At 52.0% G+C, this 15,985-nt stretch overlaps 1 protein-coding gene across 2 annotated transcripts in view; it reads right to left on the bottom strand.

Annotated features, from left to right (window-relative positions):
* The window catches only part of LOC131206096 (lissencephaly-1 homolog), a 28,760-nt gene extending 13,957 nt beyond the window's left edge, over positions 1–14,803 (bottom strand). Inside the window, exons 1-2 of one of the 2 annotated variants that reach the window (XM_058198490.1) lie at positions 14,338–14,803; positions 849–1,489 (exon numbers count right to left, since the gene is read on the bottom strand). In XM_058198490.1, coding sequence (XP_058054473.1) covers positions 849–886 — 38 coding nt within the window. In that variant the 5' untranslated portion in view covers positions 887–1,489; positions 14,338–14,803. Of the gene's footprint in view, positions 1–848; positions 1,490–12,220; positions 12,415–14,337 lie in introns of those variants that run through there. The other variant, XM_058198491.1, reaches the window with a different exon arrangement.
* Between the last annotated feature and the right edge of the window lie 1,182 nt (positions 14,804–15,985).

Here is a 15,985-nt window from a genome sequence, read left to right as displayed (position 1 = left end):
CACACCACGATGCGGAGAAAGATTACCGGATGTACGATTTCTTGGCCACCCGACCGCCAGCTGTGCACGATCGCTGTTAGTATTAGATGCACGGCGGCGCCACAGCAGCGCTACGGGACAGGAAGCATCGCAACAAGTTGTCCACTTCTCGCCCGCGTCCAAAAAGGCCGTGCCGTTGAAAGCATTCAGAATTGGTGAAGATTCACACGTACCGAGCAGCGCAGCGCGGCGTGAAGATTTATTTTAATGGTGTGAAAAACGATCGTTAATCGATCGTGGTCGGGGGTTTGACAATCATCGGCCGGGGTTGTAAGTGGCGCGATCTGAAAAAGGCATTCCCCGATGATGCCGGGCTACTAATTCCGGTGTCCGGGACTTGCGTGTGTTTATTTAGGGGTGTTTTTATGCATGAAAACCTTTTCGGGCCTCCTTTTGGGATGGTAGAGGGCACAGGAATTCAAATGAAATCCCCGAGCATAAAACGTGTAATCAACCCCACTCAGCGTTTTCAAATATCAATTCAACACGCAAACACGTATTAATTTTAGTAAAACATTCATCGTCGCGTTTTGTAGGGTGGTCACCGGACGTGCCCGGGGAAGGTGGCACCAGGACGGTCCAAGAAGGTGGCCAATATATTAAAAATGATGCCCCACAGACACACCATACATTTGGGGCCACTTTTGACTCTATATTTAGCCATATTCGAGTGTGGCGGGTGTGACGAAATTCCAACTCCAACGAGAGACAAAGACAAGGCGTCCGTTCATTCCGGGTGCGTTCCCCGATCTCATCCGGGAGGATCTCAAAAGAAGCAAAAATGTTAGAAGATTTAAAAAGGCACTTACAGCTCCTCGCGCTGCCGTTGTGACAACACCATTTTCATGTTTTGATCTGCTGGTAAATATTGATAACCGATGTCCCGTTGGTCGACCCGGGTGTCCTCTGCTGCTTCCAAATATTGATCCGTCGTGCACGCCAGCTAGGCTTCGGCCGGACCCAATACTCAACAACACACTGACGCACGCGGGCGCCACAAGATTCTCTCTTTCCTTAATTCCCCTCTCTTTGGGGCGGCACCACTGTATCGACTTCTGGGTGTTTCACGAAACTTTCGATTAAACTCTGGCCAACACTCAGTGCACTGGCTCTTTTTGCTGATCAATTACTTCTTATCACGCACTTCACCACCATCGGCCGAAACGAGTCGCACGGATTAAATATTTTGGTTTGGTTTGGACTGTCGTTGTTAATCTCTCTGTGTAACTTATGCGAACACTAACCCGGTAAGTTGCCGGTAATCATCGCCACACACGTGAAGCCGCTTCGATTGTTGCACTTCACCGTGTTACTTCACTGTTTTAGCTACCCGTCGATATCGGAGGAGGAACTCGATCACGGAGCGAGTTCAGTTCACTGTATTAAGAAGAAGTGGTGTCTCGATGTCGTTTTGTCGTTTATTTTGGTACACGTTCTGCAGAGGAATCATCTGAAAGGGAAAAGGGAAGTAATGATTAGCATTTCTGATCTGATTAGCATTTCTGAGCGCTGGCAGCGGGATTTAAGAATGAAAAGGGCCACAGACACATCGCGCCACTCTAGAACGCTCGGAGCCATCCCTGCTACTGAACGCGGCGATGCACTTCTGAGCTGTCCGGGTGCACCTCGTAACGGTTCCCTGCACGTGCACACGGCGCATACTTTCATCACACGCAGCAATCCGAGAGTGCTCAAAATCTCGGTATCATATTTCAACTCGCGTCACGTTGGGTCACAGAAAACCGCAACACAAAGGCGCGTGCGAAAGACGTCATCGCACCGATCCGCCGAACCCGCCTGGAAAAGGGATACGGGGATCCGGGTTAATTGTGTCCCACGTGGACCTCCGTGGGTTTTAATGGGCTCCACAATAAATTCATAAAATCGTTCGACTACCGCCACCACTGCGACTTATCGCGGGGGTCCGTGTTTCTGTAGAACCCGGAGGCCACTTGCTATGCGGGCTCAATTCGCGTGACACTTTGCGCGTTTTTGGAGCCTTCGTATTTATGCGGGGCGGTGGTGCGCATAAATTACGCCACACAAAGGCTTCGCCGGCACCGGGACGACCTAGACCCCATATGGGAACAGCCTTACAGGGCGCCTTCGTTCACATAAAACAACGGACCGGAACCCGCCGGACCGCGGGTAGCAATCTGACGCCGGCGTTTCAAGATTAATCGCACCACCGGCCGACGGACGGCCGCAAGGTCTAGACGCAAACGGATCGATACGGGGGATTCCGGATTTTTGGTTGTTCCCCCTATGACCAGTGCTCTTAGGCGTGGGGCTTCTGTGGTCCTCTGTGGTCCCACAGAATCACCCAATTGAATGGGGTTGGCCCTGTTTATGAATTACTTCAAACCGCACCACACGTGGGTCCGCTCAGGCTCGGAACCAAATGTTCCACGCACACCTTGTTCGGCACCCACTCTTCCGGTGGCGGTGACACAATTGGAAAAATCACTTTATTTTCATCACCCACCACGGGGCCCCACGGTGTGTCTCTTTTTTTAGCGAGCCACGTCGTCAAGAAACGCGCTCTATATATCGGGTGTGCGAGATCTGGCGCACGCGCTCTGAAGACTCCGGCCGTCGCTGCAACTGCAGAGGCCCCACAGCCGCGTGGAACTGCACCCACGTCCGTACGTCCGGCACGGGAAAACGTCGATAGAATACACATTTAAACGACGACGGCAGCTGGCCCGCCAATCGATGGGAGGCGTATGGTGCACAGACCGACCCAGCCCGTTCTGCCGTTTTTGGAGTGCGCCGACTGCACGATCGATACACGAGAACGCTTCACGGCGTTAGAGTGCAGCTTCGTAGAAACCATCGGAATCGCTTCAGCGGTTCTGGCCCATTAGTTGGCCTGGGTGACAGAGCAAGAGATCGCATCTTCTTTTTCGTCGTCGGAGGAATGCTCGTCTTCAGCTTGTCTCTTGCCAAAAGTCTACATCATCATGTGGTCCTCACTGTATCTTCACGAAACTAAAAAACAAATTGAACAATTAATAAAAGATTATCTAAAACCGATGTAACCGATAGCGAAGCGGACGGCAGGGCATCGATAAAATCTGTCCGTCGTCACTTGCTGCCACGTGGTGGGCTTTCGCAGACTATCACAACATGGCCTTCGCTATCAGACACGCACCATCGCCAACACCGGCTCACCTCTGAGACCAACGTGAAACGTTGGCTTATGCTCCGTATGGTTAGGGGAGCGCCGCTGCACCTCTTGCTTGAGACCCCCCACACAAAAGGCCCTTTTTAATGATCCCCCAAATGGAAAAGCGGGGAAAACTGGAGCGCACCTGCGCGTGCCACCCCCGGGAAGCGAGAGAGATTCGCCCGGTACTTTGTCTTTTTATGCATTTGGGCGGTGATGGGTGCAGCAGCATAATTCTTCATCCCGCCCGCGAGACTTCTTTTCACCATTTCTCACGACTCACGCCAAACATTAATTTTAATTGAGTCACGATTTAACCGAGTGATGTGCCGGGCGTGATTATTGCCTTCCCGAGGGCGGAAGTGCCTTTCGGTTGCTGGCCGCCCGCCCCGGCCTCAGCCATTTGTCATAACACAGGGGCAGCGGTGGCTACAGACGCTATTAACTAAAAGCTGCGGAGCGATGAAAATGTAGTTCAATCGGGTGGCGTGGCGCGTACATTAAAAGCGGGCACAATTCAAACATGAGCTTCTGTGTGTTTTGTGACGGCCCCCTGGCCCCCTGGCAATGGGAGGCTGGCCGAAATGGGGTTGATGATGATGATGGTGTGCTATTTGTACGCTCATTATTCGGCGGGCTGGCCAAAACTTTCGTTTAACATTCGTGAACATTTAAGACAACCGCGGGCGGCGATCGGCGGAGGACAACTAATGACTCCCAGCGACGTAATGTTGGAGTTTTCCAATCATTTGGACCATTGGTTCCGCGGTGGACCGTCTTTCGCACCGTCAGCACGCGGCTCTCGTGGCTGGGAGCGTGTGCTGGAAGGTGTCACATTCTTGTGGAATCGATTCCGTACCACCGTTAAGTACGGTACAAAAAGCTAGCCCTTTCGCGCTATGCGGTAATCGAGTCGAGGAAGAAAGTAACCAGCCTGGAGGCCGGGGCCAGTCGGTGACATATTATTAAATATCGACAACAACGCCGGGGCCACAGGAGAAATCAAATATGTTGATTGGAATGGAAACTCTAGTCCTAGTCCGGACGTGACAAGTAGAAACCACCACACGGAGACCCGTTTTGCCGCAGGAATGTTTCCCTGCGTTCGAAACAGCCCAACGGTGCCCTGCGGGGCGCGTCTGCCGGATACGATAAACATCGGGACGTCGAACCGAAACAAGATTTAAAACGACATAATTCTCTTACGCTGGTCAACATGGCGCGTCGGCGACATGTTTCGCAATTTCGAGCAACAAACCGAGGCCATTCCGTTTCACATTCCACAACGGCCGTCCGTCTAGAAGCCCGGCAACTGCCGTCCAGCTGTAACCGCAAACTCAAGAAGCTCCCGGTTCCGGTTTGTGGTGACCGAAAAGCACCGGTCGGCTGTTACAAAGTCGGTTCAATCCATCGTGTTGGCCAGTTAACTAGACACTCAATGAAAATCTTAATTAACAAGATGTTCGCGTTCGTGCTCCCCGAAAATAAATTGCCACCATCGGGGCAGACACTTTAAAATGGCGCACCACGGAGAGTAGTTCCCACGACACCGCGCGGGGCGTGCTATCGAGAAATCGATCGGGCCGCACGATGAAAAGCTTAGAAAAGACGGCACGATGCAGGCGCAGCTTACATAATTCGCGTCTTCCCGTCAAAGTCACAGTTTGCTACGATGGAGAGCTGCGGGATGTTCGCCAAGCCCTGCCGCCTATCCTGACGCTTGATAGACGAGGTTGTGACCTTTAACGTCCGTTCGTCTGGAGGCGAAGGAAGGCTTTCTTTTGGGGCAAAAGGCAATCCTATCTTTCTTGCGTCACGCGGCCGCGGCGGCAGCGGGACTGGGAAAAGAAATTATCCAACAATGACCTCATCAATCAGCGAGTGTTATTAGACTCCAGCAGCAGCACCTGGATCGTGGCATGGCGGGGCAGGACAGTTCTCTAGCCTCTCTAGTTCTCTAGAAGGTTACGCCACAGCACTCTCTGCAAACACGGGGTCCTCGGGGTGGGTCACTAGCACCTAACACCAAGCTGCCAACCTGCTGTAAGTGCCAACACACATCGGATAGTCATCACGTCTTCTTTGCCAAAATAAAATCAATATTGACGCTCGTCACACAAGCAACGAGAGGGACGCACACACAATGCGGTAGGAGCGCGCGCGTTTTTAAAGGGTTTCCTTTTTTATGGCCACCCCGCGGGGCTCGATATTGTGCCGCTGTTGTTAAGTAACACCGAGACATTAAAATTACGCTCGCAGGTCGAAAGAAATGAAAGTTGGACAACAAGCAACCGATCGCGGCTTACTCCGATAGCAACGCGGGCTAATCTGCAAACTGACAGCCCGCCCTGGACTACAACTCCGTGAACGGCAGCAACCGCAGCGCGATGGGAAGTTGATAGGAAGGATGCGATGGCCAGTCGTTACGTCAAAACCGGTGTCACCGCCGGTTAAGGTCTCCCAAATTCAGCCTACTAGGCTCGGCGACAAAAAAGAGCAGTTCCTTGAGGTTCCCCGGACAGGAACAGGTTTGAAGGGGCCCCAGCACGCACGCAATCAAGTGAGGCCCTTTCTGGGGGGCGCTTGTTTGTTAATTTCTTGGCCGTTTTTAAATGGCATTCATCTGGCGAATTGGCGCTGTGAAAGCACGAACTAGATCACCCCGCTACGCTCTTTATGCTGTCAGTTTTACGTCACTCAGTTCTGCGGGCGCATTCGGCATTCGTCCCACTTTTTGCGCCACGTCGTTTGGGACTTATTAGGTCCACCGACGCCGACCCGTGGATTGAGTGACGCGTGCGTATTAGCAAGAAATGTCAAAAGGGAAATGTCCACTGAGGGCATCCTGCTGTCCCAATCCATGCTCTGCCCCCTCTGGAGCGAGAGTGTCCATCATCACGATGATGATGATGATGATGTCTGGTGGCCCCCTTTCAGAGAGCCCCGATGGCTCTCAACGACGCGGTCTCCAGATTTTCTCCAGCTGCGAGTTGTTTCGATAACTCTTCCTTGTTGCAGGCCCAATGCTGGATGCCGGATGGCGCGGATGGCATATCGAATATGTTTTTATCGTTTCAATATTTCTTCCTTCCTAGAGGCAGGGACCCCATGCAGTTGTGAGGTAACAACAACAACAACAACAACAGCAACGACGAGACAAGTGAAACGGCACACAATCGTGAGCTTTCGTTTCTTTGTTTTGCGCTGCTGGCCCACTGGCTGCCGGCGATAGATACTATCAACCTCTTCTCGTGCTGCAAAAGCCCTCGGATGCCTGCCGTCCGTCCGTTAAGGTGCACACCGTGGGGACAACAGGTTTGCTGTCCCCGTCGTCTCGGAAGAAGTCTCGGAGAAATGCACCGTTTTCCAGCCCCGGAAGGTAGTAGTGGAAAGAGCAAAATTTGTGATAAATTTTCGCGATTAGCCGAAGACAAATGTGTTCCCCCGGCGACGGCGGCAGCGGTCCGTGGCAGCTAAGTATCCACTTACCGAACGGTAAAATACGCTCCTTCTGCCACACCGCTCCTTCCCCGTGCCTGTTATTGACTTCTCGCTTTTCTCAACCTCAACACAATCCTCCAACGGTACACGAACGGCCAGGCTAGAAAGTAAAGCCATCGTCGTGAAGGCGATCTCTGGTGGCGTCGCGCAGACAGTCACATGATGGTGGGGTTCACTTCCTCTCTCTGTCTCTCTGTAATGCTCATAATAATGTTGCTAATACATCACACATCTAGCGAACGATTTGCCTCCACAATACCGACGACGCACGCGAATTATCGGCTGTCGATTTGTCAACTTAACCGACCCCCCACACAAATTAATCTGTCGTCGAGCTGTTGGCCCAAATATTATTCCAAAAACAGTTTACGTAAAGAGTCTTTCGCTAACGATGTGCGAGCCCGAAAAGGAAAGTTGTAGCACCCGTGAGTTTAGACCTCCAAATAGTGCGCTTTACTTCGCCGTACTCCAAAATTGCCCCCCACGGAGAAGCGTAATGTTCATTGCGCTGGGCCCCAGACGCTGCGGAAGAAATGGCAAAAATCGTTATAATCGCACAAACATCTGTGGGTCGCGCAGCAGAATCGAAGTACGAAATTGTTGGCTCCACAACACACCGAGCTGTGGTGGCTGCAGAGTCCAATTAGAGATCATTAATCAAAGGCCAGGGCGGAGTGGAAGGGAGCAGAGCCTGTTGTTGGAAAAGGATAGGAAAAGCTGGAAAAATTGGTGGGCGCACAAACGGAGCTACAAACAAACGAACTCACCACCCAAGCCAAGTAATCGCCCGATTCCGATTCGTAATATTTCCAATCACCGGTTCCGCCGCCGGTGGCGGTTGTTCCCGGGTTAAGGGCTACGACGACGATCGGATCGTAGGAAAACCGGCTCAATCTGCGCACGTAATGAAACAGCCGAAGAAACTCTCCCCATTAAAAGCTGTTGCGTGAGGGATGCGCAATCATTTGCATACACAGCCTGCGCTACGGCCGGAATGTCGTTATAGAGGCGCCTGGGAGACTGCTCCGTCCAGGAGCCGACTGACGACACAGCGAAATGCAAACACCTCCATCAATTGCAGTGTGTACGGTTCCCATGGCGTGGAGTGCAGCATAATTAATTCATTGCCGCTGGAAACGCTACACTTTGCCCCGCGGTGGTGGGTCGCTCCTGTGCAGACCTCTCTCAAATCCATCGATCGACTCGGGCTCCCTACAAGTTTATTTAGCTCATTGCGAACCGTCTTCAAGAAAGAGAGAGGGCCACACGAAATCGCAAACACGATCAAACGTCGAGGCACCGTGGCGATCTCATAAAGATTAAGTCGTCAATTTTACGCCACCCAAAACAAACCATCGTAAAATGCGCACGAACCGGGTGGGCCGCGGTTAGGCACCTCAAATTGATCTACGGAAAACCCCGGCCCATCATCAGAGAAAAGGCAAGGAACAACGCTCGAGAGTCGGACTGTGATCGACTGCGATTAGAGCCCGCTCTTCATATTTGTTCGTTGGAAAACACGCATAAAATTCTCCGAATGTTGGCGCTCCACCATTCCACCGAACGAGTGGCTACTCACCGAACCAGTGGCCACTAGTGCGCCTTGGAAAATCGTGGGAAAATAGGGCTACTAATTGCCCCGCTAATGTCTCCACCGGCGTCGTGTGTGGTTCGAAATTGTCACTCGATTCCCAGGCCTTCCCCAGGTGGTGGCTGCTAACTTGCAAATGATGTTGTGGAGACCACTACCGCTCGGTGAGACCGTGACCTGCTTCTGCCCAACACTTTGAGGAGCGGACCAAGAACAAGTGACGTGACGACTCTCTGCTCATTATGGGGGCTCTCGGGGAGTTGGTTCTAACAAGTCTACGGAAGAATCACCCTGGAAGCCACAGTAAACCCGACGGCTAACACGATTATGGAAAGGCTACAGTCTACACAGCTGACTCACGGGGCGAGAGCGGGCGGTTCCTGGCGCTGGGGGGTATGTTTAACAAGTCAGCGTCATCGTTCACTGATTCCAGAAGCCCCACACACCACCAACTAGTGCTCCAACCTGTGTTCAGCAGCGGCCCCGGGCAATGGTTGCAGTGGTTGCGTTCGTTTGCGAGGCGTTGCGAGGCGCGTTATGCATTTCATAATCAGCCCCGGGAGTTCTCAGTTCCACGCGGGACCCGCGGGAGAGTGCGACGAGACGCACGCATAAATACAGGTTATGTCGTGTGCGCATTCGCAACAATAAAGTTGGCCTCCCGAAGTCTTTCGCATAAAACCACCGGGCGACAGAACTCGGTCATTAACCAACGGTAAAAAAACAAATGGGACCCCCTTAGGGACCTTCTTGAACAAACGTGAACATAAGCAACCGGAGGACTCTATTGAAGCTCAATTACCTGAGGCGACCCTACCTGAGGCGACACACCGTAGGACAAACACCGGTTTTTTACTTTTCACAACCACCACAGGCTGTTGGGCCCTTTCCCGTCGGCGGAGTGAAAACGGCACGAAACAATATGAGGTGGACGACCACGGCGAAAGGGACCAGCAGCAGCAGCAGCAGCAACACGTTAATCTTGCCCGATCGCGGCTCACAGATTAAAGCGAACGAGACAGACAGATCCCCGAGGCGGCCAGGGCACACCTTGGGGCACACCACCGCCGCCGCCATTAAGAGCTCACATTCCAGCACCAGCAGAAGGTGTGCGCGACGACGCGGACCCCGCGACGCGAAGAAAGCGAGAAAAATTCCACGATCTTGTTACCTCTTTTCCGTGATTAATATCTCACGCCGATGACGGTGACGGCGACGCGACAGGCGAGAGAAGGCATTCTTACGATCGCCTCCCGCTTGCGTGCGCGAATGCGGCGCGTACTTGGGGCTTGCGCACGCGACTCTAAAGAGCCACGCCGCCACCATTCCCGATCTAAAAAGGGAATAAGCACACTCGTTCGTAGCGTGGCCCGCATAGTGCAAAAGGAAGGCATTTAAATCAGTGCAACGCAACACGAAGGCGCCGTCGCTTATCAGCACCCCCTCCGGGCCACGTGCTCGGTGCGGCGTACGCTCAAGTTCACCATCAGCACAAGGGGGTTAGGGGGTAAAGTGCGATCATCCTCGGAAGGCATGAAACGGCGTTCCCGCGAGCCGAGAACCGTGCGAGAGGGTGCTCCTGCAAACCGAAGGCCTTTCAGCATAGGCAACGGGAGGACAACACATTCAAGCCCTTTTAACGCCCAACCCCGATGGTGCTAAGCGCGGTTCTAGTGTGGTTGGAAATGCTTGGAATTTCTGGCATCGCGTAGCACGCGCCCCCTGGCGGGTCTTAATTACATGCCAGACATTCACACTGAATTGAACTCCTGGGCCCACAGCAGATAGTGTGCAATCGATGCACTGAACGGTGTCAGGGATAGGCGAAAACTTTTCCTAGCAAAACTGTACGCAAAACAAAACGCGCACACACCCTACTTCCTCCTGTCATCCGAAGTTTGGCACGTGGCCCTGTACCACCGCACCGCGGGATTGAACTAAAAATATCGTAAAATTTGTGTGGTCTGGCCGATTTCTTGGCACAAAACCGGACGAAAGGTCGGCCGGTGACCGAGAAAAAGTTGCGAGGAAAACTTTGGCCCACACGAAAGAAGGCGGTGACCGTGATAGTTCTCCCAGAGCAACGGCATCGCATTTCGCGTGTGTGTACAAATATTAACCCGTGTGCACGATCGCACACGTGAGGTGTGTTTTTTTTCTGTATCCTCAAAGGGTGGCCCCCCCACAGCACCACAAAATAATAACACAGTCATCGTCGCCTTCTGAAGCGGTCTCGCTCCGCTCCGGGGGAAAAGATAAAACAAACCGAAAGATGATTATGATGATTTCGGGGTGCCGGCTCCCACCCGGCGGCTCAGGCGGGGGGGTGTCGGTCGGTGAAAAGGTGCGGAGCAAAAGAAAGGTGTATGCGCCACCTTCGCGCGAGCCTCGACCCAAATCGGAGGGGTCAGAGGATGGCTGCTGCTGCTGGCCTGACGGCCGGTGATCCGCAACCGCACGATCACGATTCCAATTATGCCACAACATTCTGGAGAAAGCGACAAACCCCGGTGGTGCGAAAAATAGGACACAAATCACCACTCTTTCTCCGCCTCTGACCACCGGCGAGAGGGGGGGTCTGTGAGCCACCCCGAGAATGAATGGACCCTTCATTTGTTTGGCGAAAGTCCGAAAATGGTGCACGCAATCAGAGAGCAGAGCAGAGCACTGGTGGTTGGTGGTTGGCGGTCAGAATTACCATAATGTGATTCACGGGGTCCATCATCCCCAAACTGCTAGGGACCCACACTGGAGGTCGCGGCCTGCAAACATCCACCGGCAGCTGCCAGCCAGCCACGCCACCGCGCTTGAGCGGGTCATCAACCTAGGCAAATGGGCCTATGTCACCGAGCAGGCATAAAAAGCACGGACCCGCAGGGAGGGCGGCCTCCGGGAAACCGTACAAGAACAAAGAGCGAAGAACGGTACCACGGTCTCGGATCCCGGTGCCGGTGCCTGGTTCCGTCGTGATGATGATGTTTCCAATTCTTCATTAGATCCCGGTGGAGACCGGAGGCAGTGGGCAGAAGGGCCCCAAATGTTTGCTCCTTCAGCAAAGTGGTTCTTTTTCCGTTACTGAAACGAAACTTGAACAGCGAGAAGCGAGACGGATTACTGTCGGGGGGACAAAACTTGTGCTCAACATCATCGGCCACGGCGATCGATCGAGGTTACTGTCGACGCATACGGTCGTTTTAACAACAATAACACTAATGCACAAATCAAGCAATTACGTAAGGATGTTGCAGTAAGAATCACGATAAGGGCTCCGCCGGTGGGTGAGACCACAACGGGAGCAATGCCGGTGAATGTTTTAGGTGATTTGGAGGTCGCCCCACCGATAGCTTATAACTCTACCACCAACTGGCCGTTTATGTGGCCATTCTTTGCATGCTTAATCGGTCGATTCGATCCGGTCCGTGCACTTCGGAAAATACTGCTCTCCGCGTGAGTCATCCGCCGTGCAACATGACGTTCAAGGATTCACCGACACACTCTCGCTCAGCACACATGCGCACCACGCGGCGGACGAAGGAAAAAAAATCAATGATTTGCGTCTTTCACTCGATCCGGCACCCGGCGCACGGCAATTCCGGTGCAACACTTCTTCCGAGCCGAGTGTTTGTGGATGCTGCCATCTAGAAATGCATTTAAAAGGTACTTCTGGTGGTCTCCATTTGTTTTACAGCTACTGTGGCCAGTTCCGCTTGCAAAGACCCGTAACGAACACTGGTGGTGGAAAATTGAACCGAAATCGATTCGACACAAGATGCACATTCGCAATACGGTTGTCGCCGCCAACTGCTGTTGTAATCGAAAACACTGACACAACCACACGTCAAACGCTTTTCCAATCCAATTTTGTCACTAATCCGTCGCAGCAACAGCAGGCTTCGATTTTTTCCAATTCAATTAATTACCTTTTAGGATCGAGAGCGCAATCACCCGTCACCGACGACGTCGTGGGGTCGTGTTTCGTGGAAAAGCAATAGAAATCCTGCTGTGGGACTGCCGTTGTGTTACTATTGGCAAAGAGCACGCCGCGGACTTCACGGACGAGACACGCTTGGCGCGGTGGCGGTCGCTTTCGTGTCCGTCGTCGTCGAGACGTTGGTCGTTCGTTCTGCACTCAGCAACGCGTGAGGACGTAATGAGAAAAGAAAGCTCTTTTCCCAAGGCGCTTCTCTCGCCAGCACAACTCATTCGCTCACTCACGCGCGCCGCGTCCGGTTTCCTAGCCTCACTCACTACCGAGCTTACGTGGTTTTTCTCACCCAAGAGAGCGGGTCTCCCAGAAGGGGGACTCCGATTTCCTCAATGAAGCCTTACAACAAACGAAAGGGGAGATGTTTTCTACATTTAGAAATTCTGTTACAACTGGCCTGCTGGATTTCTATTGTCCCTTTGTGTGCGACAATGTTTGGGGGTAAGAAAACACCTGCCCGGTCGAAGGACACCCGCAGCGAACGACGTAAAAACAATATTAGCATATGGCGACGAAGAACGCTCTTAGGAAGCCCGACACCGGAAAAGTCGCCTCAGACCGGTCCGACCGGTGCGTGGGACGCAGCACCGCAGCATCATCTCTGATCAGATGATGTCAATCCGTTTTAGACGATGAGTTGACAAGGTCAGTCAATCGAATTGCGATTCCGGTGAATTCTCGCGAAAGCGCGTAGTTCTGTCGGACCTCCAGCGCCCCACGAATTACGTCATTACCGAGAAACCCCACATTCCGTTGCCTGGAAACACGCATGCTCTCAGATTCCGTGACGATCATGAGATGAGGTTGACCTTTTGCACCGCAAGCAGCAATCGAGACACGGGCTGCAATCGAAGAAAAGCGCCCAGATGGGATGTTTATAAACTAAATAAAAGCTACGTAGGACGGTGGGTATAGATATCGTAAAAAATGAAACTGATCACCTTCGACCCAACACAACGCACGGCGAGCGGTTCCACTTCGAGCACAAAGCACACCACAGATACATTCCGAAAACAGAAGGCTGCCCTCTCTCGCTCCCTCTCTCGCTCTCTGTCTCTCTCTATAGATGCGTTTCTCGCCTTTGTATGGGGCCGCCGCCGCGATGTGTCATCGGTGGAGCTCCGTTGTTTTTTTCCGTCTTGTCCCCCATATCGCGCCATTGACAAACACGCACACATTGTTGAGCGCTCAATCAGTGTGTTGCTGCTAAGTGCACACCACCTACAACAGCTGTTAATGGCATGCTAATACACGCCCCAAGTATACCCCAACGGTCACAATTCGCCGTTAAAAGTCACAGAGCGCAGAGGAGACGTAAATTGCACACTGATCACTATGGGGGAGAGCAGACACAAAGCTAATCATAGCAGGCCGCCATCGAGAAGGACTCTTTCGATTGGACATGTCGACTGTTTCACCGAAATCCTACCACCAGAAACACTAACCGCTCGCGGCACATACTACTAAACATCAGCACTTTACTGTGCCGTCGCCGCGCGTTCCGATTGACCGCCACTCCGAACCCCGTAATCAGCTTACACTAAACACACACAAAGCACACACTGCGTAACAACGCAACAACAACTTTGCTACGTTGCGAGTGCCATTTTAGCACTTTGATAACGACAAAGCCAACTGTGGTCGTTTTGTTCCTAATCAGAGAGAAAGCTCAATCAGCTCTACCCCGAAGAGCAAACTAACACCCCACAAAGCAAAGTGACCCATCCAATTTTCAGGTGTCCTCTCTATTGTTTCGCAGCACCGGAACACGTAATTTTTGGCGTTCGTACGAGAGAACCCGTGGTGGTAGAGAGCCAGCGAAAGAGAGAGAGAGAGACAGGCAGAGAGATAGAGGAACGGCGGTGTATTATTTTCTTCTGCCTTTGGGAGGCCATCGATCGATTTTTTACACTTCATTTTTTTGCTATTTTCTTCCACTCCGACACTACTGGGAGGACACGGCGCGGAGGGGGTGTTTTCGAATCCGGAGCGGAACAATTGCCGATCGGGATGAGGGGAAAAAAACGTACGGACAGGGTTAAGGCTACTTACCCAGAGCAATGCGAAGCGATGTACTCCAAAAACCATAAAACCGATGCAGACAGACTCTGGAATGCTGCTGAACCTTGTTGGCTGTGTCGTCGTTGTTTGGCCTGTTTTTGCCTTTCCTTCCGGAACGCAGTTTTTCCTGCGGGTAGGATACGATACGAATCCGCTCCGGGGAAGGATGCTAGAGTTCCTTCCGCCTGTGTTTTGGGGGGGTGCGCAAAGATGATGCGGATGATTTTGCAGCACTTTTCACATGCGCTACAAAGGCCCGAAGAAGCAGCACCAGACGGACCCTGTTTTTCGCAACCCACTTGACCAACTTTTACGCACACGGTTTGCTACGACGAAATACACGAGATGGCCACGCACAACGCGGTGGCCAAATGGATGGTGAGGTGACCACAGCTTTACACAGCAAAGCTGATAACTTTTTCGGCCACTTTTCGGCTGCTGCAAACAAATCCCACGGCACCGAACGGTAAAAACACGGCCGGACGGACTCGCCAAGGCAAATTTCGAAAGAAGAGCGCACAATATATATATATATATATATATGTAACGAGGAATGTCTGGGAATGGCGATAAAATTCTCACCGGGTCGCGCTAGGCATAAGAGCAGTATTGTCACCGGGCGACCGGAGGTGACAGTGGACAGAAGCGCATGGCGGGAGTTGCACAGTAGTCACGCTGTTTTAAATAAACGTTATCTTTTTCGATTTCACTATTCACTCGTTCACATATATATATTTTGGAAAATATATTGTTTCCTTTTTGGAGATAATCAGTCTCAGACGTCAGACGTCAGACGTTTCGACCCCGCGTTCCCGGTCCCTGGTTTTTGCCGCTTGGCTCCGCTGCACGCACACCGCTCCGAACGCTCTCGATTTGAAAGCCAGTTATGGCAACTGGCGCATTGCTGTCAGCGTAGCTTGATGCGGGAAGCGCTGTTTGGAACTTTCTTTCGCACTCTTCACACTGAAATTCAAATTTTTCACAGTATGTGACAAAAGTTCAATACCGTCGAATAATTGAGGAAGAAAAATTACTTTATTTCAATCAAAAATCGATCTGTTCGTTTTTACGGGCGGGGTTGTTGGTCGCGCTCCTCTCAACGGAACGCTGAGTTGTCGGCTCACTTCCTGTCTCGAGCTCTTTCTGTTGTTCGGCCTCTTCTAATAGTGAGTCTACACGGCCTAGAATTGGGAATTGTGCTTGTATCTGAGGGGTCATTGTCGGCTCACTTCCTATCTTCAACACAGTTCGCGGATCTGCGGGCATCTCCGGGACAACAACTGCAACTACGCGAAGCAATTCTTTTAGGGCTAATTTTATCTTCAAAAATATTGCAATGTTGCACGCAACGGCTATGGAGGTTCGACTTTTTCCCGTAAAGACATGAATATACTTGTTCTGTGGCTTAGCACAAAATCACGGCAAAGAAATTCCTTCGAAAAGCACGGCACAAAATCATCAATCCTTCCATGATAACTCCCTGTATCATGGACCTTTTAAAAAAACATTCGATGGAACGATTGAGGCACAGAGAAAACGCAACAGCGCAACATGTGTGAGAATGGTAGGAGTATTTTCACAGGGCAACTGTAGGATGAGCGAGAAGCATGATGAGATGAGCGGAGGCGTTGCTTCGGAT

The sequence above is a fragment of the Anopheles bellator genome, chromosome 1, assembly GCF_943735745.2.
Source record: "Anopheles bellator chromosome 1, idAnoBellAS_SP24_06.2, whole genome shotgun sequence".
Classification (NCBI taxonomy): domain Eukaryota; kingdom Metazoa; phylum Arthropoda; class Insecta; order Diptera; family Culicidae; genus Anopheles; species Anopheles bellator.
This window is presented reverse-complemented; position numbering and strand designations above follow the sequence as displayed.